Source organism: Berghia stephanieae, chromosome 1, assembly GCF_034508935.2.
Source record: "Berghia stephanieae isolate SIO BIC M18660-M18661 chromosome 1, UCSD_Bste_1.3, whole genome shotgun sequence".
In the NCBI taxonomy this organism is placed as follows: domain Eukaryota; kingdom Metazoa; phylum Mollusca; class Gastropoda; order Nudibranchia; family Aeolidiidae; genus Berghia; species Berghia stephanieae.
In genome coordinates this window covers 88,063,488-88,090,414 of record NC_088360.1, presented here as the reverse complement: position 1 = coordinate 88,090,414, position 26,927 = coordinate 88,063,488, and the positions used below count along the sequence as shown (strand labels likewise).

Below are 26,927 nucleotides of genomic sequence, written 5' to 3'. Positions count from 1 at the left end.
TAACATAGGGGGGTAGAAGACACAGTATGTACCTCCCTGCCCACTATGGGAGGTCAGGAACCCCACCCAGAGTCAATCAAAGAGATTAGATTGATAAAACATAAGTCTCCTGTACTATTAAATGGACAGTGGTAATTTCTGGCCCTAATTGAAAAGGACTCAAGTCTACCACAAAGTAGTTTCTATCTGATAAGTACACAATCACAGCGAGGAGGACAAGAAAAACTAAATATTGACTGCACCTGGAATTTATACAGGTTCTTTTGCTTGTGAGAAGAGCACTCTATCTCTGAGCCATCAGGCAGGACCTCTGATGATTCAAATTCTTTCTCCAACACCGAGAAATTAGGGAGCAGGCACCAGTGTAAGATAATTTGATAAATATCTGAACAAGTGTGTATAGAAGATGACAGACAAAGCAAGAAAGAAAAAAAACCATCCCAAAAAAATCAGTCTACCTTGTTGAATTATTTCTATGTATTATTACTATTAGTATATGATCTTATGATTTCTAATGGTCTAAGAGAAACAACTGTGTCATAATGTCTCTCTACAATACTTTGTTGGTTATTTCCCTTGAACCAAGGGCGTTCACTCTTATGATAAATAACCGGGTGTTTACATTTTACCAAGGAATTTACCCAATGGAAACCGTACGGTGCTCTTATTGGCTAACCAACCAGCGGCCTCGATGAGAAAAATATCCGCCATTTTGATGTTGGCTGGGAATCGCGTTACTATAGTAAACAAGCGCTGATCGGCCGTTCATGAAAACAAGTTGCTGCTCGCTCGTTTAACTCAAGATTATTCAAAACGATCTCTCTAAAATGATATAAATGTGACTTCTTAAGGTTTTCTTCACGGTCAAAACCACACAACATTCTATTAATGATTACGTCCGAGGCAAAAAGGAATATTGACTGGTCGACCGAGAGTTGAACTCGTGAGACGACAAACATCAATGCGAAGTGTAGCGAGAGTCAAGCTATTGTTTGTCTTGTCCTATTTATATAGAGAAAAGGATAAATAGTATAGCCTCGTGTGTGAGTGGTTGCGTGTCATAGTCTTGTTTTTAAATTGTTTCTGTTGTTTATGTGTGTAATGATGACTCTCTCACACTCAATTTCAATGCCGAAAGAGGAATTCCCGCACACAAGAAAGGGGAATTGGGGTGGTATTTGGCACACATATTGTATAGTATCTAGTTCTAAATAGATAACTGATTAGAATTATATTATGATATATAAACACAATGCCAAATACAATTCCGAAGTTTCCTTATTTCAAATGAAGTAAAGCTCCAAAACCTAATGGTAGTGATTGTAGTACTGAGTGTTAGTGAGGTGATGTGGTGTTGGTGGTGGTTGTAGTTGTAGTAGTAATAGTGATGATGATGTGGTGGTGGTGATGATTGTAGTTGTAGTAGTAGTGGTAGTGATGATGATGTGGTGGTGGTTGTAGTAGTAGTGGTAATGGTAATGATATGGTGGTGGTGGTGGTGGTTGTAGTAGTAGTGGTCGTGATGATGATGTGGTGGTGGTGTTTGTAGTAGTAGTGGTAATGATGCGGCTATGTGGTCTAGTAGTATGACACTCGCTTCCGTAGTGGTAGTGATGATAATGTGGTGGTGGTTGTAGTTGTAGTAGTAGTGATAGTGATGATGATGTGGTGGTGGTTGTAGTAGTAGTGGTAGTGATGATGATGTGGTTGTGGTGGTTGTAGTAGTAGTTGTAATGGTGATGATATGGTGGTAGTGGTGGTTGCAGTAGTAGTGGTAGTGATGACGATGTGGTTGTGGTGGTTGTAGTAGTAGTGGTAATGGTAGTGATATGGTGGTAGTGGTGGTTGTAGTAGTAGTGGTAATGGTAATGATATGGTGGTGGTTGTAGTAGTAGTGGTCGTGATGACGGTGTGGTTGTGGTGGTTGTAGTAGTAGTGGTAGTGATGCTATTGTGGTGGTGGTTGTAGTACTTGAGGTAGTGATGTGGTGGTGGTTGTAGTAGTAGTGGTGGTGGTGGTTGTGGTAGTAGTGGTAATGATGATGATATGGTGGTGGTGGTTGCAGTAGTAGTGGTAGTGATGACGATGTGGTTGTGGTGATTGTAGTAGTGGTAGTGATGATGATGTGCTGGTGGTTGTAGTAGTAGTGTTAGTGATGATATTGTGGTGGTGGTTGTAGTAGTAGATGATGTGGTGGTTGGAAAACACATTACAGGTTATTATAATACATGATTACACACATTCTCTAACTTCATTTTTTGACAGCTTCGTTGTGCCATAAATATACGCAACAGTCCTGAAACATTTTATTGTGGATTTTGATATTGTTTGTTGTTTTTCTTGTGTCGTTATGTTGACATAGATACCGAATGAATGGTAATTACTACATTCTCAGCCAACAACAAAATGGCGCTGAATGCTTTCATTGGTGGACACTTTTTAGGCTTCGTACGTATTCTCATTCGTTTAATTCTATGCATTTTACTTTTACTGTTGACTCCTTCCTACTGAAATTCACTCACGATGTCTCCATGTTAATATGTTGTTCTTTGGGTTTGAATAAAAACCATAGTTACAAAAGTATCCTGTGTCATCCTAAATTATGTCAAACTTAACAGGTTATGGGCCCAGTGCCAACAACAGCAGGTATGCAAGATTAGTTTTCGATGGGGATGAGCAGAAGTATGAACAATGGGAGATGAAGTTTCTGAGCTACCTCAGGCTACAGAAACTGAAAGATGTGATCCTTGCGGGTGAAGGGGAAGATGTAGACTTTGAAAAGAATGCAGATGCTTATGCTGAGTTGATTCAATTCCTGGACGACAAAAGCTTGTCTTTAGTCATGAGAGATGCAGCTGATGACGGCCGAAAAGCCCTCAGGATTTTGCGGGGTACTATGCCAGCTCAAGCACTCCAAGAGTGATTTCTTTGTACACTGAATTGACATCATTAGCCAAGAGTCCTACTGAAAGTGTAACAGAGTACTTAATTAGGGCAGAGACAGCAGCATCAGCTTTACGAAATGCAGATGAACAGGTTTCTGATAGTTTACTAGTCGCAATGGTATTGAAAGGGCTACCTAACTCATACCAAGCTTTTGTAGCTGTTGTCACCCAATCAGAGAAGAAACCGACGTTCAGTGATTTCAAAGTAGCTCTGCGAAGCTTTGAGGAAACAGAAAAATCAAGAGTAATCTCTACAACTTCAGAAGATTCAGTTTTAAAGTACAAGGCGACGGCTAGGCCCAACTATGCGTCTAAAATGAAACAACAAAATCCTTCGAAAGAAATACTTTGTTTTAACTGTGGTCAGCATGGACATTTTAAAAGAGACTGTCCAGTCAATAAAACTAAAGCAAATAGACTGTGGTGCAGTTTTTGTCGCAAAGATAACCACACTGACAAAACGTGTCGATCGCGAAAGAAAACCTCAACGACCAATAACACGCAGGCACATGCAGCCTTCCAACCTGATGGAAATGAACATAATTTTGCATTTAAGGTGAATGAACATTTCGATATATTAAATGTGAATAAGAAAGAGAAACTTCTTGTGGATTGTGGTGCAACATCACATATTTTCAACGACTTGACAAAGTTTACCGAATTTGAACAAAACTTCAACCCGAGTGAACATTTTATCGGGCTCGCAAATGGCGACCGAGCAAATAACCTAGCTCTTAAAAGAGGACATGTGGAAGTAACAATGGTTGACGACGAAGGCAACAAGTGTAGTGGACAACTCCGCAATGTTCTTTATGTTCCTACATTCCCTCAGAACATTTTTTCAGTTCAAGCAGCTGCTGATAATGGAGCACGTGTGCATTTCAGACAAAATTCTGCAGAATTAATGGACAAAAGTGGCCGAAAATTTGACATTCATAGGCATGGCAGACTGTATTATCTCCACATTTGTAACAATATAGTAGTTTCAGAAAGTGATACACAAACTGATGTTAATGTTAAACAAACTGTGCATGATGTGAATTACACTTTAGATTTACAAGACTGGCATAAAATTCTTGGCCACTGTAACTTTGAAGATGTTAAGAAACTTGAACAAGTGGTTGATGGTATGAATGTAAATAAAACAAATGGTGAGAATGAGAAAGCTGAATGTGAGATTTCTCTTGAGGGGAAAATGACTAACGTTAAAAATAAAACTCCACGCATTCGCTCAGAAGTCCCACTACAGTTGATCCATACTGATTTGGCTGGACCAATTACTCCAACCTCTAGAGAAGGTTTCAAATATGCTTTGGCATTTACCGATGATTTTTCCGGAATGTCCTTTGTGTACTTTCTTAAACAAAAAAGTGACACAGTCTCAGCAACTATGAGATTTTTGGCGGATTCGAGCCCTTATGGGATAGTGAAATGTATGAGGTCAGATAATGGGACAGAATTCACATCGGGTGAATTTCAGCGGTTGATGCAAGAGAATAAAATAAGGCATGAAACCTCTGCTCCTTATTCTCCACACCAGAACGGTGTCGCTGAACGGAATTGGAGAACCATATTTGAAATGGGTAGATGTCTTTTGTTAGAGGCTAAACTAGGTAAAGAAATGTGGCCATATGCTATCCACACAGCTACATACACCCGTAACAGATGTTACAATAATCGTCTTGGGGATACTCCTTACCATACATTTACTGGTAGAAGACCAAACTTGTCAAATATGAGACCATTTGGTAGTGAGTATTATACATATGTACAAAACAAACAGAAACTTGATGCCAGAGGCACAAGGGAATATTTGTGGGCTACGACAGGAATAGTCCTGCTTATTTAGTTTATTTTCCAAACACTGGAAAGGTGCATAGACACAGGATTGTGAAATTTCTGTCCACCAAAAACAGTAATCATGAAAGAGAGAAATCTTTCACTAACTTTCCAAATGATGAAAATGATGATGAAATAGATTTTAGACCTAGACAAGAAAATGAAGAAATAGAACTAGATGAAAAAAGCACCCCAATTGTAGTTGTTGACAAAAGAAAGGGAAATTCACATTATCCTAGGCGGAAACTAAACCACCAAAGTACTTAGATGATTATGAAACTTGTTATAGAACAAATGTTGATTATGATGATGATGTACATGTTGATAATGATAATGCAAATGTTGATTATTGTTACAAAATGTTGTACTGTATTCCCAAAAATTACAAAGAAGCAATTGAATCCCCAGCTTCTGACTTCTGGAAGGAAGCTGTGGCAGAAGAAATTAATGCCTTGAAAGAAAATGAAACATTTACTTTAACAGAGCTTCCAGAAGGCAGAAATGCAGTGGGGGGACGTTGGGTATACACAATGAAAGAAGACTCAAAAGGCTCAAAGTCATACAAAGCTAGATATGTAGCTAAAGGTTATAGCCAGATTAAGGGTATTGATTACACTGAAACTTTTGCACCAACTGCAAACATTACATCAATTCGAATATTGATGCAACTTGCTTGTCAGTACGGCTTGATTTTAAACCAAATGGATGTAAATCCGCATATCTGAATGCCCCAATTGATGCAGAAATATACATGGAGCAACCAGAAGGCTTTGAAATCAAAGATTCAAAAGACAACAAACTAGTTTATAAATTGCAAAAGTCTTTGTATGGACTCAAGCAGTCAGGGAGAAATTGGAACAACCTGCTGCATACTCATCTACTTAAAAATAAGTTTGTGCAGAGCCAGTCTGATCATTGGGTGTACATCAAGTTCACTGAAAATGAAACTGTCATTATTATAGCATGCGTTGATGACCTTGTTATTGCTGCAAATAATGTAAATGTCATGTCTGATACTAAGAAAGTTCTTAAAGACAGATTTAAGATGAAAGATTTGGGGAATCTATCCTATTTCCTGGGTATACAATTTGAGCAAGGGAAAGGATATGTGAAAATGAACCAGAAAAGATACACTCAGAAAATTCTGGAAAGGTTAGATATGACTAATTGCAAACCAAGAGCAAATCCCTCTGAACAAAAATTTGAGTGGTCAAATGATAGTGATCCAATAAATGAAAGAAAATACAGGGAGGCTGTTGGTAGCTTGATTTATCTTATGATATGCACTAGGCCTGACATCTGCTGGATAGTTACAAAACTTTCTCAACATTTGTCCAGACCATTGGCATGCCATTGGTGACAGTCAAACATGTATTTAGGTATTTGAAGGGAACCATTGACTATGAATTAACTTACCGAAGAAGTGTTGACAACCTTTCTTTGATAGGGTATAGTGATGCCGATTGGGCTTCAAGTCCTGATGATAGGCGAAGCACTTCAGGTTATTGTTTTGGTCTGACATCTAATGGAGCTTTAGTTTCTTGGAAATCTAGGAGACAACCCAGTGTTGCTTTGTCCTCATGTGAGGCAGAGTACATGGCTCTTGCACTTGCAGTACAAGAAAGCCTTTACTTAGACCAGTTGTTGAAAGACATTGACAGAGAATATCAATCAGGCAATGTTTTGATTTTTGAAGACAATCAGGGAACAATCGCTTTAGCGAACAATCCAGTGAACAGACAAAGATCTAAACACATAGACATAAAATTCCATTTTATTCGCACAGAACTAAGGAATGGAAAGTTTACTTTAAAGTACTGCCCTACTGCAGACATGTTGGCAGATATTATGACAAAGCCTTCAACTAAATTTCAATTGCAGAAATTCAAATCCTTGATTTTTGGCTAAAATATGGTGATAGCCTTGAAAATTGTTTTGGATGTATTATTTTGACACATAATAATGTGAATACTTGTGTTGATGAGACACACATACATGTATTATGATTCTTGTTTTTACTTTTATTGTTCTATCAAACAACTTGATAATGTTACATGAATATGAGTCTTATGATTTTGTTTCTATCTGACATACAAAATTATTAGGGAATGTTTTGCACTTTTAATTTCCTTTTGAAAATTAATATGGACTTGACTTGTAACATTATAACTACATGTATAAGAATTTGAGAATTTGTGAGAATCTCAAATAGAATTTCTTCAGTAAGTAACTTGTTTTATTTACTCAATGGATAAACCAACATTTATATATTATAATGGATTAATGTACGTTAAAAGTTTTAAATTTCAATTAGAATCATTAGATCAAGTGGGGGTGTTGAATTATTTCTATGTATTATTACTATTAGTATATGATCTTATGATTTCTAATGGTCTAAGAGAAACAACTGTGTCATAATGTCTCTCTACAATACTTTGTTGGTTATTTCCCTTGAACCAAGGGCGTTCACTCTTATGATAAATAACCGGGTGTTTACATTTTACTTTTACTGTTGACTCCTTCCTACTGAAATTCACTCACGATGTCTCCATGTTAATATGTTGTTCTTTGGGTTTGAATAAAAACCATAGTTACAAAAGTATCCTGTGTCATCCTAAATTATGTCAAACTTAACATACCTCTACTGGGGATTGACTAGTTTGATCCCCAACTGATTTTTTTTTCTTTTATATTTCTTTCTTGCTTTGTCTGTCACCTTTCATACACACTTGTTCACAGAATCCTGTCGACCCACCCTAAATGCAAAGTGTAAACGTTGCTGCTCGAAGCTCGAAGAAATAAATAATAACGTGAAGTTGAATGTAAGCTTCAATTTAATTACAAAAACAGATCAAATGAACGTTTCGGGTTTCCCCTTTATCAACAAAACAGGATGAATGAAACACCACAGATGAATGAGATGATTCATGATTCCATTCATCCTGTTTTGTTGATAAAGGGGAAACCCGAAACGTTCATTTGATCTGTTTTTGTAATTAAATTGAAGCCTAAATGCAAATAATGCCGATTTTCTTTTGCATGGGGTAAGATTTATTTTTCCTGGTGTCCTCGTCAAACAAACAAAAATTTGATACTGAGTGGTAAATCTAGCGAAAATGCTGGGATTGATAAATCTAACACTACAGGCGTGATTGCTTAAAAGTAAAATACTTTTTGGGGGGTAAATACATAATGTTGAACTGCGCAGATTGAATTTGAATATTGTTGGTTTTTACTTTTTGGTTTCAGCTTCAGAAATAAGTTCAAGACTTATGATACTTTAGGGTTATTTCAGAGAAAAGGAAGATGGTCAACAACACAAAAGGGGATTTAGTAGTTAGATTTAGCATTCTGCGCCTGCAGCACTAGTGGGTCAAATGTGCATGTAAAAAAAAGAAAGGAAGAGAAAATTACAAGTTGGTCCCAGTAGCTATTTTACTCGTGGACTCTGCCTTAAGCCCCTAAAAGTATCACACTGGACAATGGCATGAAATCCTAACTAGGAGGGAGACCCTCGGATTGTTACTGATACTATTACACAGTCACCCAGACTCAGTGAAGTGATTTACAGGTTAAAAAAAAAAAAATCTTCCATAATAAAACAAGCTCGCACCCACATCTATTTCCCTCTCAGAAAGGTCTCCAGCCATGGTCTGGATAAAGTCAATTTACCTCACTCCATAATAATGAAAGCCATAGAGAAAGAGACAACAGACAAGGGGAATATAAGACCTTACCAGCAACCTGCATCGTTGACTTGGTTTCGTTTTTAACAAGGTTCAACAGCACTAGTGACACATTTAGGTCATTTTACTGCCAGTGTAAAGAAAATGGGATGGTAAAAAAATTCTACATTTACAATTATAAGGACTCCATAAAAAAATGAGACAAAGGAGACTTGTTCGAACAGGAAACAAAAGTAGATCCCAAGAGCAAACTATCAATGTGCTTAGTTTGAAATCACCTAAAAGACCCATCCAAACAGAAGCACAGGATCCCATCAAGAGGAATACACTTAAAAGTTTATAAAATATTATATTCAAAACCAAAACTTAAGTATTACAAAATAGAGAGATGATTTACAAGGAAAATAAATCTCCACAAAATAATATCATGTTTAATGACTGTTTCTGACTTAGCCAAGGACTGCGGCCATGGCCAGGACAAAACCAAGTTGTAATCTGATTCCAAGACAGAATGCAACCTGGACAGGTAAACTAGATATAGGGGGCTAGACAGAAGACACAGCTAGACCACCACCACCCTCACCATGGGAGCATCGTTTAATTTTGATCAGTATTTCCTAGAGGATTGCATCAGTGCGTTAAGCACCCTAATAAATCCATTCCAGACTGGATCTGTAACTGTAAGGTGGACTTGAGAAAATGTCAAGAGAGAAAATTTCATATTAAGATTATATATCACGATCGACAAGCCTAAATGTGATGATTTTGCTGAAAAAAGTTACTCCAATGACTATAAAAGATCAAATTAAATGAAAAAGATACTTTGCATTTTGAAAATATCATTTTATTTAATATGAAATATTGCACTTATTAAATTGAATTTATTTCATTTCATAGATACAAAGAACAAACCCAAAGGCAAGACATTGAACTGAAATTATGGAAAACAAAAACAAATAAACAATTTTATAAAAATGAAAATGAAATCAGGCAACACTCATCTTTATCTAAAACTAGATTAAGAATTAAGAAGTAGCCAATGATCAGCTTCTTGTGATAGGATCGGACTGTCACAAAAATTAATTTTTGTCAACAAAGCGATCACTACAATGGTTTATGTTTTAAAAAGCTAATTTTGGTGCATTGGTTTTTCATTCTTTTAATGACTGTTACATTATTGGCAAGTAGGAATTAGCAGAAACTTCATACTTATCAAATTTGTTTAAACTTTATTCTTTATTGTGAATAGAAAGATAAAGTCTATGGGAAACTTCTCACTTTGGAAAAAATAAATGAAAGAATTGTTTCTCATCCCTGAATTCAATGAAATCAAGGTTTCAAAGAATAATTGCCAATGCTATTCGTAATCGCTTTTGAGTATAAATAAAAACAAAATTAACTGTAGACATTACTGGGGGTTACAAATAAGTCAAAGAAGAAGAAGAAGAAGAGAATCCAACTAAAAAAAAAAACGCAACCATTTATCTGGTGCTAACTGTAAACATGTCAGTTAGAAAATCAATAAATCACTAAACAAGAAACTAAAATACTAAAATAATGGCAATAATCCATCTGAGTGATATTCATTCATCTACTTTTGTTAATTCTCAAAGGGTTCTTAAAATTGTACATTATAAACACTATAACTCAACGTTTATAATCTATCATTAATATGACTAGGGGAAGATGGGGTAAAAAGTCACTTTGTCAGGTTTTTTTGCGATAAATAATTTTATATTCAATATTTCGGAGTCAATTTTACATTACCATTAAAGTAAACCATTGGGTTAGAGTGTGCCCTGGTTCAAGTTTGAATAAATACTTTTCTGATGAGGCCAAAACTATTCGTCTGAACCATTGAGATCCCAAGGATCAAATTATACTGTTAATCAGAAAATTAAAATGAAACGTATCTCTAGCAGGTAAAAATATTTCAGTAGGCTTCAAAACAAATCTTAATTTGATGGGACCTTTTTTCTTTCAAAGAAATGAAAAAGAAACACAGTGTGTAAGACAAAAAAATTTGGATCAATGTTTAACACGATATATATATATATATATATATATATATATATATATATATATATATATATATATAAGTATCAATCCACTATTAAGGTGACCACTGTGAAATGCACCAATTGGAGGACCAAGCATATGTCTTGTTCAAATTGATTAAACTGTTCAATCTTTGTTCAAATGAGTATAGTTTGATTCCCTACAATGATTTATGAACACAATTCTGATGCTTGATGATCACAATGGTATATAGAAAATTACTCGTCCCCCTAATGTTTTACTAAGTGTTTCTGTAGCTTTAAGGAGACATTTGGTAAAAACATGTTTTTAGGGAGACCACATTAAAAAACCCTTTTAGGGAGCCCAGTATATGTTTATATATGTGTATACCTAAGAGTGCATTTTCAAGTGAGCTACCACCAAATTGTCTAAAATAAAGTAAGTCCTTAAGATTAAGAGCTTCATGGCCATAGTGTCGAAGCTTATCCCAGTGTGCGTAGAGTGAAGTGGCCGAGCAACGCATTTACTAACTCCTGGGAAGGTCCATCCCTCAGAAGGGGCGCTCAGGGAAATAACCTGGGACTCAAACACGGCAAAAAATATTCCCAGTTGCTCCGTGCGCCATTGTTTTTGCAGTCCCCGACCCCTTTAGAAACCTGACGACCCAGGTTAAGATCAGAGATAGAAGGGACCAGGCAGAGGAGTTTATTTGTTGTTGTTGTATACCACTGAATGGACTTGGTTTGTTTTGTTTGTTTTTAAGGGTTTTACGGCGCTTGCAACACATTAAGGTCATATCAGCGCCAGTAAAAAGGAAGAAAATGGGATAGTAAAAAGTTCTGGAACTACAATTAGAGCACCCAAGAAAAAGTAAGGCAAAGGGGATTTGTTTCAAATAGGAAACAGTAGATTCCAAGAGCCCACTATCAAAGTACTTAGTTTGAGATCACCTAAACGTCTCATTCAGACACAAGCACAGGTCCCAACAAAGAGGGATACACTCAAATGTTTACAAAGCATAAATAATATGTAAACAAAACAATAAAGAGCATAACAGACAGATGATTTACAAGGGAAAAATATAATCTCCCAAAACTCGAACTATACATTGACTGTTTCCCTCCCAGCCAGGTCCTGGACAAAACCAAGTAATCCCATCCCATCCCGAGACAAAGACAGAAAACAAGTTGGAAAACAGACATAGGGGGATAGAAGACGCAACGAGTACGTCCCTGCCCATTATGGGAAGTCGGGAACCCCACCCAGTGAGTGAATGGAGTTGGATGGATAGGACAGCAGATCTGATGGACACAATGAACGGCTTCAATCAACATCTCATTCACTTTAACTTGCACAATGCTTGCTTTGGTTTCGTGGTAGACAGTTCGTCTGACGCCCGAGTTGCCAGGGTTCGAATCCATATTTGTGGCAATGCAGAGTCATTGTAAAAGTCTCATTTACAGTCTCACTTGTGTTAATTGGAGTACGTTACTGAATTGTAACAACGTTGTTCGTGTCCATATAAATCTACTACCAGCTGCACGTTGAGCTCATTGTGGGTTTTATGATACATCAAGCTCGTGTAAAATTACATTTACATTTGACCGAAAAATGATACATAACGATAGAAGTCTACAAATCATATTGCAGGTTTATTTCAGTTCCAAAAGCCATCACAAACATTCATCCACTGTATCACATAAGTCTTTGGTCACCAAATAAAAGCATGAAGTTTGCTATGTGTACAGTGCAACATAAAAGGATAGAAACAGTTTTACTGATAAAACCCTCAAATGATAACAAACCAATATGTTGTTGCTGGTAAGTTGCTTAATTGCATTTGTTAAAAAGCATAAACTGTGAAGCAAAAGTGTTGAAAATCGTTTGAATAAAGTTTAATGCAAAAAAAATAATTCTTAAGCACTTTATGCCGTTCTAAGCTGTCGTTGCTGCATTTTTTTTCATTATTAATTATTATTATTCTGATTAAGGATGAGGGGATAAAGAAAGAATGAAATTAAATGCACAGAGGTGTCATTTCTTGACAGTCACCTCTAAAGATTGCAACTCTTAAAACTATCATAAAAAGAATAGTGAAATTTTACATTAGGTATCTAGAAAATGCTGAACATAAAGCTACATTGGCCAATTAAGTTAGGGTTAGTAGAAAGACTTTTTATTCTGCCATATTTGATTCTTTCAGATAGTTCTACATAGCTGCCAACTTTTCAAAAATAAAATAAGGAACGCTCATTTTGCCCGGATGAGGGCGATGTGTGCCGAAGCCCCCCCCCCCCCCCCCCCCCCCCCTTCATCGAATCGCAACATATAAAAGTCAGCCTTTTTAATTACTATTACTAACACTAACAAGTTTGAGATGACAGAGGCTAGTCCAAATGTTGCTCAATTATCGGGTTTAGTACCAGCACATTTGAATCGTTAAAATGACACTTTCCACAATGATTGTTGTTTTGTTTTTAAGGGTTTTACGGCGCTTGCAACACATTTAGGTTATATCAGCGCCAGTAAAAAGGAAGAAAATTGGATAGTAAAAAGTTCTAGAATTACAGTTGAAGCATCCAAGAGAAAGTAAGACATAGGGGAACTGGGAACAAATAGGGATCAGATGTAGATTCCAAGAGCGTATCACCAATGTACTAAGTTTGAGATCACCTATAAGTCTTATCCGGACACAAGAACAAAATCCAACAAAGAGGAACACACTCAAATGCTTACATTATACATTAAAAAATAACAAATATAGTAATAATACATAACAGAGAGATGATTTACAAGGAAAAAAATATCATCTCCCAAAACAATAAATATGCATTTGACTGCTTCCCTCCCAGCTAGGACTCCGGCGAGGGCCAGGAAAAAAACAAGTAATCTCATTCCAAGACAAAGACTGAAAGCATGTTGGAAAACAGATATAAGGGGATAGAAGACACAGTGTGTACCTCCCTGCCCGCTATGGGAGCTTTCCACAATGAGATCAAAATTCAGAACGGACAATATAAAGAAAGAATTCAACTGCCTCAACTTTGATAAGGACCAATACACAAGAAGCACGATTGTAAAATAAATGAAATAACTTAAGATGGTTAGAAATGCATAACTACCAACCTGGTACATCACTTGAGAGGGCGTTTTGGGGTAAAAATTAGGTGAGTTCAGATAAAAAGTAGACGATTGCATATATGTTTTCTTTCATGCAACATAATGGTCTTTAAGTAGTATACTATAATAGTAGTTATAGTAAAATGCACCTCTAAATATTAGAGAATTCCTACTTCTTTACTTTGACAAGATAAACACACCTAAAAATGGAGTATACTTATTTTTCTTGAACCTAAACCGTTACAAAAGCTTGCTTGAAAAAAAAAAAAATTAAAATCAGATGAAGATGTTTTTAAAGGGATTAAATTTATATATTTCATAAATTAATAAAGGGAAATAATCATTGTCATCTTTAATCAATATAAGCAATTGATTTTCTTATTGAATACCTTCCAATCAAAAAGGTGGATTTAATTTTATTCTTAATTAAAATAATATTTGTAACAAATAGTGAAAGTATCAATACTGTCTTAGAATATTCAAAGTATATCGAGGCTAACATCCATATCCTATGCAAATCTCCAATACATTATGAAAGGTTTGAGTAAAATACAGGCGTCATATAAACGAATGGAACTTTTTTAATTGTTGAAAATCATTTATGTTAGAGGCATAATTCAAATTAAAGAGCTACACAAATGGAGATTATGCTCTCACTGGACACCAATAATAATGATAATAATAATAACAACAATAGTAGTAGTAGTAATAGTAATAATAATGGATCAATAATAATAATTCATTAGGCTCACATGGCTTTTTTACCACAAATTAGTCAAAAATTACAAAATACGGATTTTGAACTAAAAATAAGAACTTACGGACTCAGGAAGTCAAATACGGAACAAATCCGTTTTTAACAGAACGGTTGGCAGCTATGGTTCTACAAAGCATTTGTCTCTCAAGCTGAGCAAATGAATGTTCATATAATATAAAAAAGGATATTGCAATGATGAACAGATTGTACTATATAAAGATAAAACGTTTTTGTAAACCCCCAAAATATGTCAATAACACTATACAATACAATGAATGTAATACAAATCAAATTCATGATTGTCATTACACCGATTGAAACGCTCTTTCCCTTCTATATTTATTTCTTTCATTAAAAATCTTTGTCTTCACCAAACTAATTAGTGTACCTTCAGGGATTCCTTTTTGTGAAAATACCCTGTGGTGTTTTAAGAACAGAATAATTTCAGACTTTCTAGGTAATGATCCCCTTGAACCATGTGCTGAAACATCTTCGACAAAGTTTTTAAAATATGACTTGACTCTATCTGTATCCTCATCTGACCATGACATGTATCTCCGATTTTTGCTTGAATTCCTCTTGGGTTCAGTTTGTTTTGAAGAACACGTAAGCTGATTTGGCACTCCTGCTTCACCATCAAATATTTCTTCTTGATTTGCAGCTGTTACTATGGATGTTCCAAAATTTGCATTTGAGTCTCTATTCACTACAGAGTCATTTGTTTCAATGTTACAATTTCCTTCCCCAGTGACCGATGCTGAGTTATCAATTTGACCCAAAAAATGACCAACTTCTGTTATTTCTCGTATTGCAAGTGGACACTGATAAATGTTTTGATTGATTGATTCACTGTGTCCCATATGTCGATAGAAGACATCTCTCTCGTGTTGTGGGACATCAAGTAAGGCAAATAATGTCGAAGCTCGGTGCCTGAATTTATCAGCTATTAACAACTGGGGTTTCTCTAAATCCTTTACTAAGGAAGTGACATATTTGATGGCAATGTAACCACTTACATGATCTTTGGATATTCCTGTATTTGGAAAAAGAAATGGTTGTCTGAAATATCAACAGCTTTACGCTCCTGTGCAAGTTTCCTTAAAGGCTGAATTGTGTCATTGGGTATCAACACAGGGACCAACATCTTGCTTCCCTTTCCAGACTGATAGGCCAGCTTATACTTCTCAAGTAACGCTTTTTCCAGAGGATCAGTGACATGTTGTACAAGCTGGGGATCAACCCATACACCTGAATCTGCATCATTCCAGTCTTTTAACAACATCCTTGCGGGTTCTCCGCCTCTCCTCGCATTAAACATTGTAAGCCTAGCTACGATGACATTGCGAAGCCTAACAAACATATGTGAATTAAATAATTGATAATCATCCTCACAAATACGGACCATCTCTTCAGTAATAAATTGCCGTAGCTTCTTTATATCATTCTCTAATGGCATCTCTTTGGTTTTCTCAAATTTGTTCTCTTTGCTTCACATTGAACTCTGGCTGTAAAAAAAATACTATCCCAATTATAATCCAGGACAGCTTTGAACAAATCTATCTCTGCGGATTCTTCCATTTTGTTTTGCATTATATATTCCCCTTTTAAGAAATTAATTAACTTTTTCAATATAAATCCAATTGAAAGCTTCAAGCCTGCTTTCAATGTCCCATCCTCTTTCAAAGTCATTTCAGAAATGGTTTGCGATATTTCATTAAAGTTACAACGCTTCACCACGTCCTCTCCAGAGAAAGAAGGTTGATTCGTTCTCTTCCTAGTTTTTAAAATCAAATTTCCTAAGATGCGTAAATCACTCATTATAACTTTTCTCTCCTTCTTTGAACTTTTACTCCACAATTTTGTTCCTAACAATACTATAGCTTTGTCTGATCGACACAAATTTCCCACTTCATCATTCCGAAATTTGTCAAGAATATTCTCCTTTATTTCTTTACTTGCATTGGGAGCCACGGGATAAAATTTTACAACCCCAGTACACAGAGCATGCTCAGTACTACATTTCTTTTTGTGTTCATAAACCCTTCGTCCAGAGTAAAACCCCTTACAGCCAGCACACATAACAACTTCATGTGACCCTTGTGCTCTCTCACGCATAACTATTGAATTGTTTCTAGTGTTTGAATAAAAAATGCCCTTTTTCTTGAGATAATCCATTGTTCTATCCCTTTCCTTTACAGGCTGTTTCATGGCCTCTGTAACTTCTGTCTCATCTTTGTGTTTCCTCATCAAATGCCTTGAGAGTTTTGTTTGCAACTGTCCACAGTATGGACAGGGTCTCCTTGGCTTTTTGTATTTCTCTGGAAAAAAAAGAAGAAAATAAAGCACATCATGCTATGAACTATGAAAATAAATCAATAGACAGATCATATGCACATCAGCTACATGACAGCGATAGAGAGGAATAGCATTCCAAATATTTAAGGCCTGGACAAGTAACTGTCATAATTCCTTCTTGTTATATACTTTTCTACCATCTATTCCTTTGGAAGAGGTATGTTAGATTTTGGGAGACCTCTGCCACATAACAAATCCAGTGAAAAGACGCCATATTTTTGTTTTGAAATAGAAATAAATAGATCAATCCACCCACTTCACTGGGTTCAGGGTTCCCTCTTCATTATAATCAAAATATGAACATAAATCGGAATAGTAACACATTGAAGTCTCATCTGAATACATAGATTGTCCTTTGTTGTTTCAGCGAAAAATCAGACAGAATGTCAAAAGAATTTTAGGTTTTTCCCCAACCACCCCTTGGAGGTATCAGTATCAGCGGAATGGTAAGCGTCATGTTTTTTACGTTGAGCAACAAAATTTACTCCAAATGCTTCACTCGACCCAGGCGGAAAAGCAATCAAGAATAGACCCAAGTCCTATCCAAAGACTAACATTTCATTTAAGTTTATTGTAGGCCCTTGGCCAATCGACAAAATTCAATTCACATAAATTATTTACAACAATCAGAAATTAATTATATCAATAATAGTAATAGAATGCAATGAAGGCAATATCATAATAATAATAATAATAATAATAATAATAATAATAATAATAATAATAATAATAATAATAATAATAATAATAATAATAATAATAATAATAATAATAATAATAATAATAATAATAATAATAACAGTAGCGGCTATAAGTAACAATTAATATAGTAACAAAAGTAATAATAGACTATAGTTCATAGTCATAACAATGACTTTCTTTGTCATTGAGGGAGTGAGAAAACATCACCGGCTGGCAGAACAAACAGCCGACATCAATCAAACGTCCTCCAGACCGGTTGAGCATCGGCTTCATTAATTCCTTAAAGACTTCCCCCCAACTGCCTGAACGATGCTGATGCCCAGACAACTTAATCCTGATTTATATTTTGTGGGAATGAAATATGACATGTATATGCCGGAAATATTTCAATAACAAACACACTGTTCAGATAGAAAATATTTGAGTCTTGCCTTTGTTAATTGATACAGGTAAGTTAGGAAAATAAATGCTAGTAAAAACGATCAGCAAGTTCGTGAACACTGCTTCTCAACTCGAACATATGTTTTCATCAAATCTACACACATCATGTTGTGAGCTGAATTTTAATGATCTCAGTTGTCATTGAAAGGAAACCCAAGAATTTTAGAATAAAGAAAAATATTGAACCTGGAAGTCAAAAGGGTTTGTAGCACAGCAGGCATTATCAAAGTATAATTTTAGTACCGACAAATTAAAAAGAAAATGTGCTTTTCTTTAAATGCTCCCAATCATCATATACTGTTTAGGTTGCAAGATTAATAAAAATGTTATCTACTCTGATTCTCGTTAAGTTTCCAGCTGGTCTGTGAAAAAAAGCCTTAAGCATCATAGAAATACAAAGAAACAGTTTTAATATATAGATGGGTTGTAACAAAAAAACCATTTTAACACTTACAATACAAGCAATTTAAGTCTATTACAGACAAAAAAAAAAACCCCAATAAAATAAACATGAACATTTTTATGGCTGGTTTCACTGATATCACTCACACATTGGGGTTTCAGATTCTAAGATGTCCACCCTATCAAATTTGGATTTGTGCTTGTTATGTAAATGGTAGCGTATTTTGCGACGCAGCACTGCCAAAACAGAAAAAAAATGCAATAACACAAATGCAGCACCATGGAGGGGGTGGAAGTTTTCTTTTAAAAGGAATGGGTAAATTAAAATTGATCCCACAAATATCAAAGGAGAAGAATGACAAAAAAATGACTCACCATTGCACGTAACACGTTGGTTTGCAAGTGTATAGCATTCGGGTTGAACCTGGGTCCCAGACTGGCAACGAGGTTCAGTCTGTGATAGTTGTGGATGAGGCTCTGACTGAGTTGGGGAATGAGCACTAGGTTCCAAAGACAATGATGTACTCAGCATTGGGTACCTCACAGAGTACGTAGAGGAATCAGACTCGGAGTCAGCAACAAAATCGGGACCCTGTATATTTTGTGGAAAAGATGACAGATCAATCAATTTATTCATGTTGACAATAAACATGAAGAGCCATTGTTTAATAATCCAACTAAACAATTAGCTGGTTAATAATGCAAGTATAATAAAAAAGAGTTGAGAAAGGCAGACATATTGTCTAAGTATTTAATATGTTCAACTGTGCTTGGATAAATATAGATACACCAACCAGGGTTTCAGTAAACCGTTTTTAACCAACTCTTTAAATCCTACACCAGGACCAACAACTACAAAACAATTTTTTATATCACTACGATTCTGGACATATAAACGGTTGTCATTGCAACAATATGAACTTCCTAACCTTGCAACTGCAATATAGTTAACAAAAAAAGTTGATAAACATTACGATGCAAGAGAATTTGGACAAAATGCGAGATCAAAAGTATAATCCCAACAGAAGCTATTTTAATTTTTCCTGGAAACGCATCATTTTCACATTTTGTCAAATAAAAAAACAAACGACTTCAAATGTGAATGGCTCATCAATGAATATCACTTCAAAATATAACGAGGAAGGTTTAAAATAGTGTTATTGTTGGCGAAGTCCACTGCAAAGAAAAATTTTTAACAACAAAAAACTAGGAGATCTCACTGGTGTAAAACAGTGTTGTCCTTGTCCTGAAATATTGTATTGCGCCTAACAGACTGCAGGTCTCATCTTTTGTGGCAAATGTGTTTTGTCCACCACAAAATATGTTGATGTGAAGCATTTTGAGCATGGTGCCAACTGTGGATAAACGCTATACAAATGTTATGATTTTATTTTAATGTACATACTTACCACAAATGAATCATGTGATATGGAACTTTGTTCTGCATCACTTTCAGGCTCTGAGTTGGAGTCTATATAGAAAATAAAAACAACAAAAAAAAAGCTGAAGACTATCATGTGCAAGTTTTTCTCTAAACTCTTAAACAAAAAATCATGCCATCTTGTGCTGTAAAAGGATTTTTTAAAAATTATTTACCTTATGACTATTGTCCTTTGGAAAAAAAAAGAAAATTAAGTCCGAAACCTTCTGGCTATTTTCTTTTAAATTTCAAGAACGTCAGAGTTGGCAAGGGAGGACGGAAATATAATTCCAGAAACCAATCTGTCTATAATCATATCCATATGATAGTTTTTCGTTCAAGATTCAGGTACAGTCCACTTAGGATAATCGCAATACCTTGGGATCATCGAAAATGTTGGGATTAACCGAAATTCAGTTTCCTGTCCACTATTTCAACATTTTACACATTTATTGTCAACTCAAACCAGTAAATAATATTCTTAGTCCACCACATACAGAGCAATTTGATTGAAACAAAAACCATATGGCAGCCCCGTGTAGATTTGTCAACCAAAAGCAGCTATGAAGCAAGCCGATATCTTATTCAGATTGGAAGAAGTTTCAATCTTTTTTCTCAACAATTCAACATTTGTCAGAGTTAAAGAGATTAGCCTTAATGAGAGACAATAAGCTCTCACCAAACTCGTTGGTCACAATGCACAGTTGTTAATCCTAAAACAAAGGATATCGCTCAGTCTCTCTTTATAACTGTCATTTATAACCTGTTGTCAAGATTATGACCAGCCCCACCCCTCTTCTATTTAATGGCCACCGATGACGTCACAAACCCATACTGCAGAGCCCCGCCCTCTTTCGACTCTAACAGAGTGGTGACACACTACTGTAGCATTAAATCCTGCTCACTCTCGATTCTTCAACCTGTCACGATTTCATCCATGATGAAATTTAATCATGATATACTGTTTGATTTCTTGAATTTACCACTTTTTAAAAAACCGAAGTTTGTTGCAATTAACCAGTGACTTTTATATAGAATTATTTCCATTGCTTAGGAAATATTGTGATTAACCGAAAGTTGCGATTAAACGAGTTGCAATTATCCGGAGTGGACTGTAATAGTATTACACATCATGACTCAAAAAAAAAAAAAAAAAAAAGCAAACTATGTGTACCTAAATGTTATTCATTTCCTCATCAAATTACATTCTTACCATTAACATCATAGATCACATCAAAAGGGTTGTCTGGATTGACAGCAAGACATTTTTCAGGATTTTTAAAGCTCAAATCTCTCTGATCTGAAGTTACAAAAGAAATAGCATATTCTCAACATTAAACTATGATTTTGTGATGGCTGTGATATGGCATACTGTATGCATAAAGCAAGATGCAAAGACAGGTTTAAGTTTAAATTATTTTATATTCTTTTCAAAAATCCATTCTAGTTTTGCCAAAATAAAATAAACACGAGAAGTGTTGAGTTGGATAAAGCTAAAACTAAAAGTAGTAGTGGTAGTAGTAGTAGTAGTAGTAGTAAACGACAGATCTTACTCACTAGTGTGAATCTACAGTCTACAGAAGTTCCCGAATTATCTGACTCCACTTCCAAATGACTGACTGACAAGTGACAATCATCAATCGGTGTGTGTGTGATTGTGATGTCTACCCTATTGAAAATCTTAAATCAACAGTGATGTAATAAGAATGGCCAATAACTTACCATTTAAATTATCTCGGTGTCTCTTCAATGATGCCTCCAGCATCAATTTACCCCACGATGCCATAGACGTCTAGTTTGGAACTCAGCAAGTGACGAAAAAATACTTGCGGCTATAGAGAGGACGTCCGTCGGCCACTCTCTCCGCAAGTCAGTTGTTATCAGATAATCATTGGTTCTTGAAAAATATAGAAACACAGCGGTTCATTTAAAAAGACTCTTTTGTAGATCAAGATATAATGTTAGGTATTGCACTTTAAAATCTCTTCAGACATAGAACGGGTCAACTTGACGTCTAGACCAAATCATTTCGAAGATCGATATGGCAACAGCAACGCCTGGAATGGAGGATTTAAATGCGGCATCTGACGATTCTACTGCTATGACAGAAGATGCTCCATTTCACGACGTCGAGATGGCTTCAACTGGCATCAGGCATCAACATGCTACTCAATAATGGGTTTGATGAAGCGTTTGACTAAGAATTAAAGCTGATAACTGATAACCACCTACTACTGACTTGCGGAGTGAGTGAGTGCCGAGTGCCTCTTTATGCGCGAAATTGACTAAACATACGTTTCACGAAAAAAAGAGTTACTATGTTTGCTTGTCTCTTGTCACCAAGATAAGAATCCGGACCAAGATTCGATAAATCTGTTTCTAAAAATAGATTATAATTCGTATATCTTGTTCATTCCTCAGTTCATCAACTTTCACACAATTTTATATTAGGTTTTCATTACTATAAAAATCCATATAATGTTCTAGAATTTTAGAGAAAATTTCGGAAAGATATATTGCCTCACTATTGAAATATATCGATGAAAACACTGGTACCCCTATTGTACTTTTTTCAGGCGGTCACCTTATTGACCAACGTGAAAATTTAGGCATAACTCTTCTTACTGTGGTGTTTAACAATAACTTCAATACTATGATTTACAATTATATATCCTTGACGGTTGGGTTGACAACTTTAAACTAAAAATAGAAAAGTGAATGTGCTAGAGGTCAAATCAATAGGGGGACCGGATTTTGGTTCCCTATTGGTAAAGTACTGTAAAATGAACTAATAGGGGTACCAAAAGTCTCCCTATCCGGTATTAATACATATATATATATATATATATATATATATATATATATATATATATATATATATATATATTGTTTTGTTTGTTTGTTGCTTTAGGTCTCTTCCAACACAATTGAGGTTATATGAGAGACCGCTGAAACAAAAAAACAAGCAATCTAACAAAAATAGTACAAATGTAAATCAAAATCATAACCTAAAGATATCATAAGCTAAATTATAAATAACCAAGAACAAACAGGCAGAAGATTTACAGAAAAAAAAATATCCCCTGTCAAAAATACAATCACAAACCAAAGAAGCAGGATAGGCTAGTAAAGAGAAGAAGAAACGACATCACTATCGGATCGTACGCCCATGCGAACATCATAGGTATATGATTCAAGGGTGATGCTCCCATCCAACCACCCGCATATATATATATATATATATATATATATATAAATTGAATGAGAATGTTTAGCATGTTTACCTAAACCTTATCTTCAAAAAAATAATTTAATAAAGTCACTGGACAATGAACATGACTGAATTTGACAGAACAGCAGATATATAAGAATTTCAAAGTGAAAGATATCATTAAGTGGATATAATATGATACAGAGAATGGATCTATATCTTAATAGTGCATGACAGTAAATATGACTGTCAGCAAATATTATCTAAATAATGACTTATCATACCATAACTGGCAGGACAGACATAAGCAGCCTATAAATTAACTCCCCCCCCCCCCCCCCCCAATAAAAACCCCTAATTGCAGCTTAGTTCAGTTTTGACATAGATTTTGCCATATTTCAGTAAAATAAAAATTCTTTCACCAATTTAATTTGAGCAATTGATACAAATTTTTAAAAATCAAAGTTTAATATCCAAATGATGGTTGATCGCGAAAACGTAGAAAACTCATCATCTTCCCACTCTAATATTTTTCCACACAATGGGTTGTTTGAAATAAATTAAAAAGTAATGTAAAGCTTTAGTTTTCTTCTTTTAGAATGAATAGATTATAAAACAATATATCATATAACAACCTAGGCGTTTTGATAAATTCAACGGGTCACACACCGTGATCTCACTCGGCGTTCGGCTTTCGCGAGTGATCTGAAAAATCATCGTCTTTTCATTTTCTGTTCGCCGTCACCGGTGGATGCTCGGCGAAAGTCATGTGATTTGAAAGGGAAATAACTCAGCTTTCTTTGGATATCAAACAAAGAAGGGAATGGCCGTCATGAGAGACTGAGTGAGCAGTTTGGAACCTTCCTCAGAAAATAACATCCCCAGTTAATATATCCGAATTTCTTTGATATCAAAAGAAACTTCGTCCTTTCCACTCTACAATGATAGTAGTTGATGAGATTAAGAAGTCAGACCATTATACTTATGTCTCTGATGGCACCAGTCGTCAAAAGCAACACTATCTGGAGCGTCACATCATTCTTGCTGACAAGACGCAGCTAAGTATAGGCTGCACGGAGGTTGCATCAGATGATGCAAATACTTTGCTGGAGAAGACAATCGAATTATTGCACGAGCTCTCAAGCATTTATTCCATTGATTCCGAAGATGAAGAGGAGAAGAAGGATGATGTGTTCAAGGAGCTAGTACAGAAAATGAAATGCCTTATGACGGACAGAGCAGCAGTCAATAAATCATTTAACAAGAAGATGGCTGAGTTTAGACGAGAGCACTTACAGGATGAGAATGTCACCACTCATTTTATTTATTGCAATGCCCACTTTTTGTTGGGCCTTGCTCAGGCAACGCAGGAAGCACTTAATGTAATGGAGCAAGACATTTGCAAAGAGGAAAGTTGTTCTGGACTTGGGAGGGATTTGCAGTCGAAATTTGCATCATTTTCAAATTCAACCTCTGAATCTGCAGCAATATGACTGATTAGAACTGCATCGGAATGCCTCAGGCCGAGATGTGATGAAAAGAGCGGTAGTAGGTCGAATTGGCTGGCCTATTGTGATGAAAAAAAAATAAGATCTAAGTTCTCATCTTATCGCAACAACAGATTTAATAACATATTTGAAAATGCTTCTGCAACTTTGTATCATCACCAGCATGTGACAGATTTTTTGTCAAAAGCTAACTTCCACTCCAACTTGAAGTTACAGAGTGTGACATCTGACCTTCTTGATGACAGGGTCCTGGCTATGATTGGAGCTGTGGCATTGTTTAATACGATTGTCACTGGATCGTATTGGAAATTAATGAACAGCTATCTGCCTTATGGATCATTTCCCCAGAATGTCAGAAAATTGGATGCCAAGCTTGATCAACTTGACACTCATGGAATTGACAGTCCAGTCGACGTGACCTCAGTTTTCGAGGACTTTATTATCCAAGATGATGCCACAATTGACTTGATGTTCAACAATTTTATTACCCAGAAAAATGTATGGCAAAGAACCCTAAAAACTATTGCCATGAAGTGCCAATCTGTGCTGAGACGACAATTAAAGGACTTCCTTGAGGGTGAAGTTTATGGCAACATTGACTATGAAACAAAACAACTGTTAGATACTTGTCCCCTCACGAACCTGTCTGGAGAACGCCTCTTTGGTGATTTGGACTACGATATGCTGAAGCGGAGACATGCGACTACACATCATCGGTCGTCTGTCACAATGTGGAAGCATAACAACACTGCAGCATGGTTGGAGAGCCAGCCCAAAAAGAGGAAGGCAGAAATCATGGATTCTGCTGTTAAGCACAGAAAGGTACTAAGGGAGAAGCATTTGGAATCTGTCAGGCGTCAGAGAGATATCATTAAGTCAAAACTTGCTGCAAATAGAGAAAAGATGCAGGAGAGGGAAATAAAAGATGCAGAGATGAGATCATCAATCCTTGATGGTATTATTAAAGATGGTGGCCTCTGCAAGACAAAGGAAGAGTTAGATGACCTATTCAGGAATTCGGCTGTCGAATCACTGAAGACACAACTAAAGTATACAGGAAAGTGTTTCAAAATAATAAACACGTGAGATTGACTGGTACTAAAAGCGAACTATATCAATCATTATTTAACATTATTGGGATGGAGCGGGACCATAATGACAATAGGTCAGATGGTGATGAAATTTAGATCCTAGGTGTTTTAAAAAAAAAATTTTTTCATTGCCTTTTAAAATTTTTATTTAGTTTTTGAGTTGTCAGGACGGTCTGTCGCTTAGATGAAACACAAAGATTGTAGTTCATGTTTTGCCATTTTACTGGGGAGGTTGTCTACTTTTATTCATTTTGGTATAAAGTTGACATCTACCTTCGATTCTTTTCATTTTATACGAACGTTTACTTTTTGTATCTGAAATTTGCACCATTATCTGTTGCAATGTAAATGGTTATATTGTATTTTTTTTTTTAATTCAAAGGCAGGACGTAATATCATGTATTATTGCTTGCATACCTTAGTTCCTTTCTGTCTTATGATATATATATTTTTTTTCGTTTGGGAATTTTGATGTTTGCCCTGAAGGCAATTTTGTGTCAAAAGAATGACTGTTTTGTGGACAGTTTTCAACTATGGAAAAGTTTATTCACTGTGTGCATTCCTCTGCTCTGTGTGAAATGATTGTTATGTCTCTGTAGGATGAAATTTGACATTAATTTTTCCATTTTGAACAATCAATTTATTCTATCGAGGTCGATCGGCCAGATTATCAAATTATTTATACTTCAAAAGTCATGTTATACTACCTTTTTGCAATTTTATCTTAAATTTGACTTCATTATTACATGTTTGTTTTTAAGGGTTTTACGGCGCTTGCAACACATTTAGGTTATATCAGCGCCAGTAAAAAGGAAGAAAATGGGACAGTAAAAAGTTCTAGAATTACAATTAAAGCACCCAAGAAAAAGTAAGACATAGGGGAACTGGGAACAAATAGGGATCAGATGCAGATTCCAAGAGTATACCACCAATGCACCTAGTTTGAGATCACCTATAAGTCTCATCCAGACACAAGCACAAAATCCAACAAAGAGGAATACACTACAACTACAAACTGCAATTGATTTACTTGGGGAAAAAAAGACAACTGCTCTTCTGCTTTCTAAGATGATAGGCTATAATCTTAATTAATTGACACACAATCATTATTATTAAACCCTATCAATACTACAGCTCCATAACACCCCCCCCCCCTTACACACACACTACACACAGAGTTCTGTTCCCCCCCCCCCCCCCCCCCCCCAGCTGCTGCTGATCTGTTCGGTCAAAGAGGGGATGAAAAAAATGGTTGTCGACACCAGTGGCTAGCTTATTGCCAAAATATGACATTGATTACCTTTTCTGTAGCTTTCGAAGTAACAGATTTAATAATGTTTTTGAAAACACTTCAGCCGTAGTCCAACATAGAGATCAAATTATTGACTTCTTAGACAACTGTTGCACAATTACCAACAAAAAAGTAGGAGT

The 26,927-nt window shown here is 35.8% G+C and overlaps 1 protein-coding gene across 1 annotated transcript; it reads right to left on the bottom strand.

Annotated features, from left to right (window-relative positions):
* Positions 1 to 9,351: 9,351 nt before the first annotated feature.
* LOC144958119 (uncharacterized) lies at positions 9,352 to 22,306 on the bottom strand. The gene is made up of 6 exons (XM_078889836.1): positions 21,915 to 22,306; positions 21,409 to 21,583; positions 20,900 to 20,986; positions 19,676 to 19,737; positions 18,642 to 18,858; positions 9,352 to 9,401 (listed from the first exon to the last, which is right to left on the bottom strand). The coding sequence occupies exons 2-6, from the start codon at positions 21,470 to 21,472 to the stop codon at positions 9,352 to 9,354; spliced, it is 480 nt and encodes a 159-aa protein (XP_078745962.1). The 5' UTR covers positions 21,473 to 21,583; positions 21,915 to 22,306.
* Between the last annotated feature and the right edge of the window lie 4,621 nt (positions 22,307 to 26,927).

What these genes read in the sequence shown, in the direction of transcription:
- LOC144958119 (XM_078889836.1), bottom strand. Translation starts at nt 21,472, where the DNA reads ATGGCATCGTGGGGTAAATTGATGCTGGAGGCATCATTGAAGAGACAC. An exon ending in TGTGATCTATGATGTTAATG is followed by an intron (nt 19,738 to 20,899) that starts GTAAGAATGTAA and finishes TTTTCTATATAG; the next exon opens with ACTCCAACTCAGAGCCTGAA. An exon ending in TATCACATGATTCATTTGTG is followed by an intron (nt 18,859 to 19,675) that starts GTAAGTATGTAC and finishes CAAAATATACAG; the next exon opens with GGTCCCGATTTTGTTGCTGA.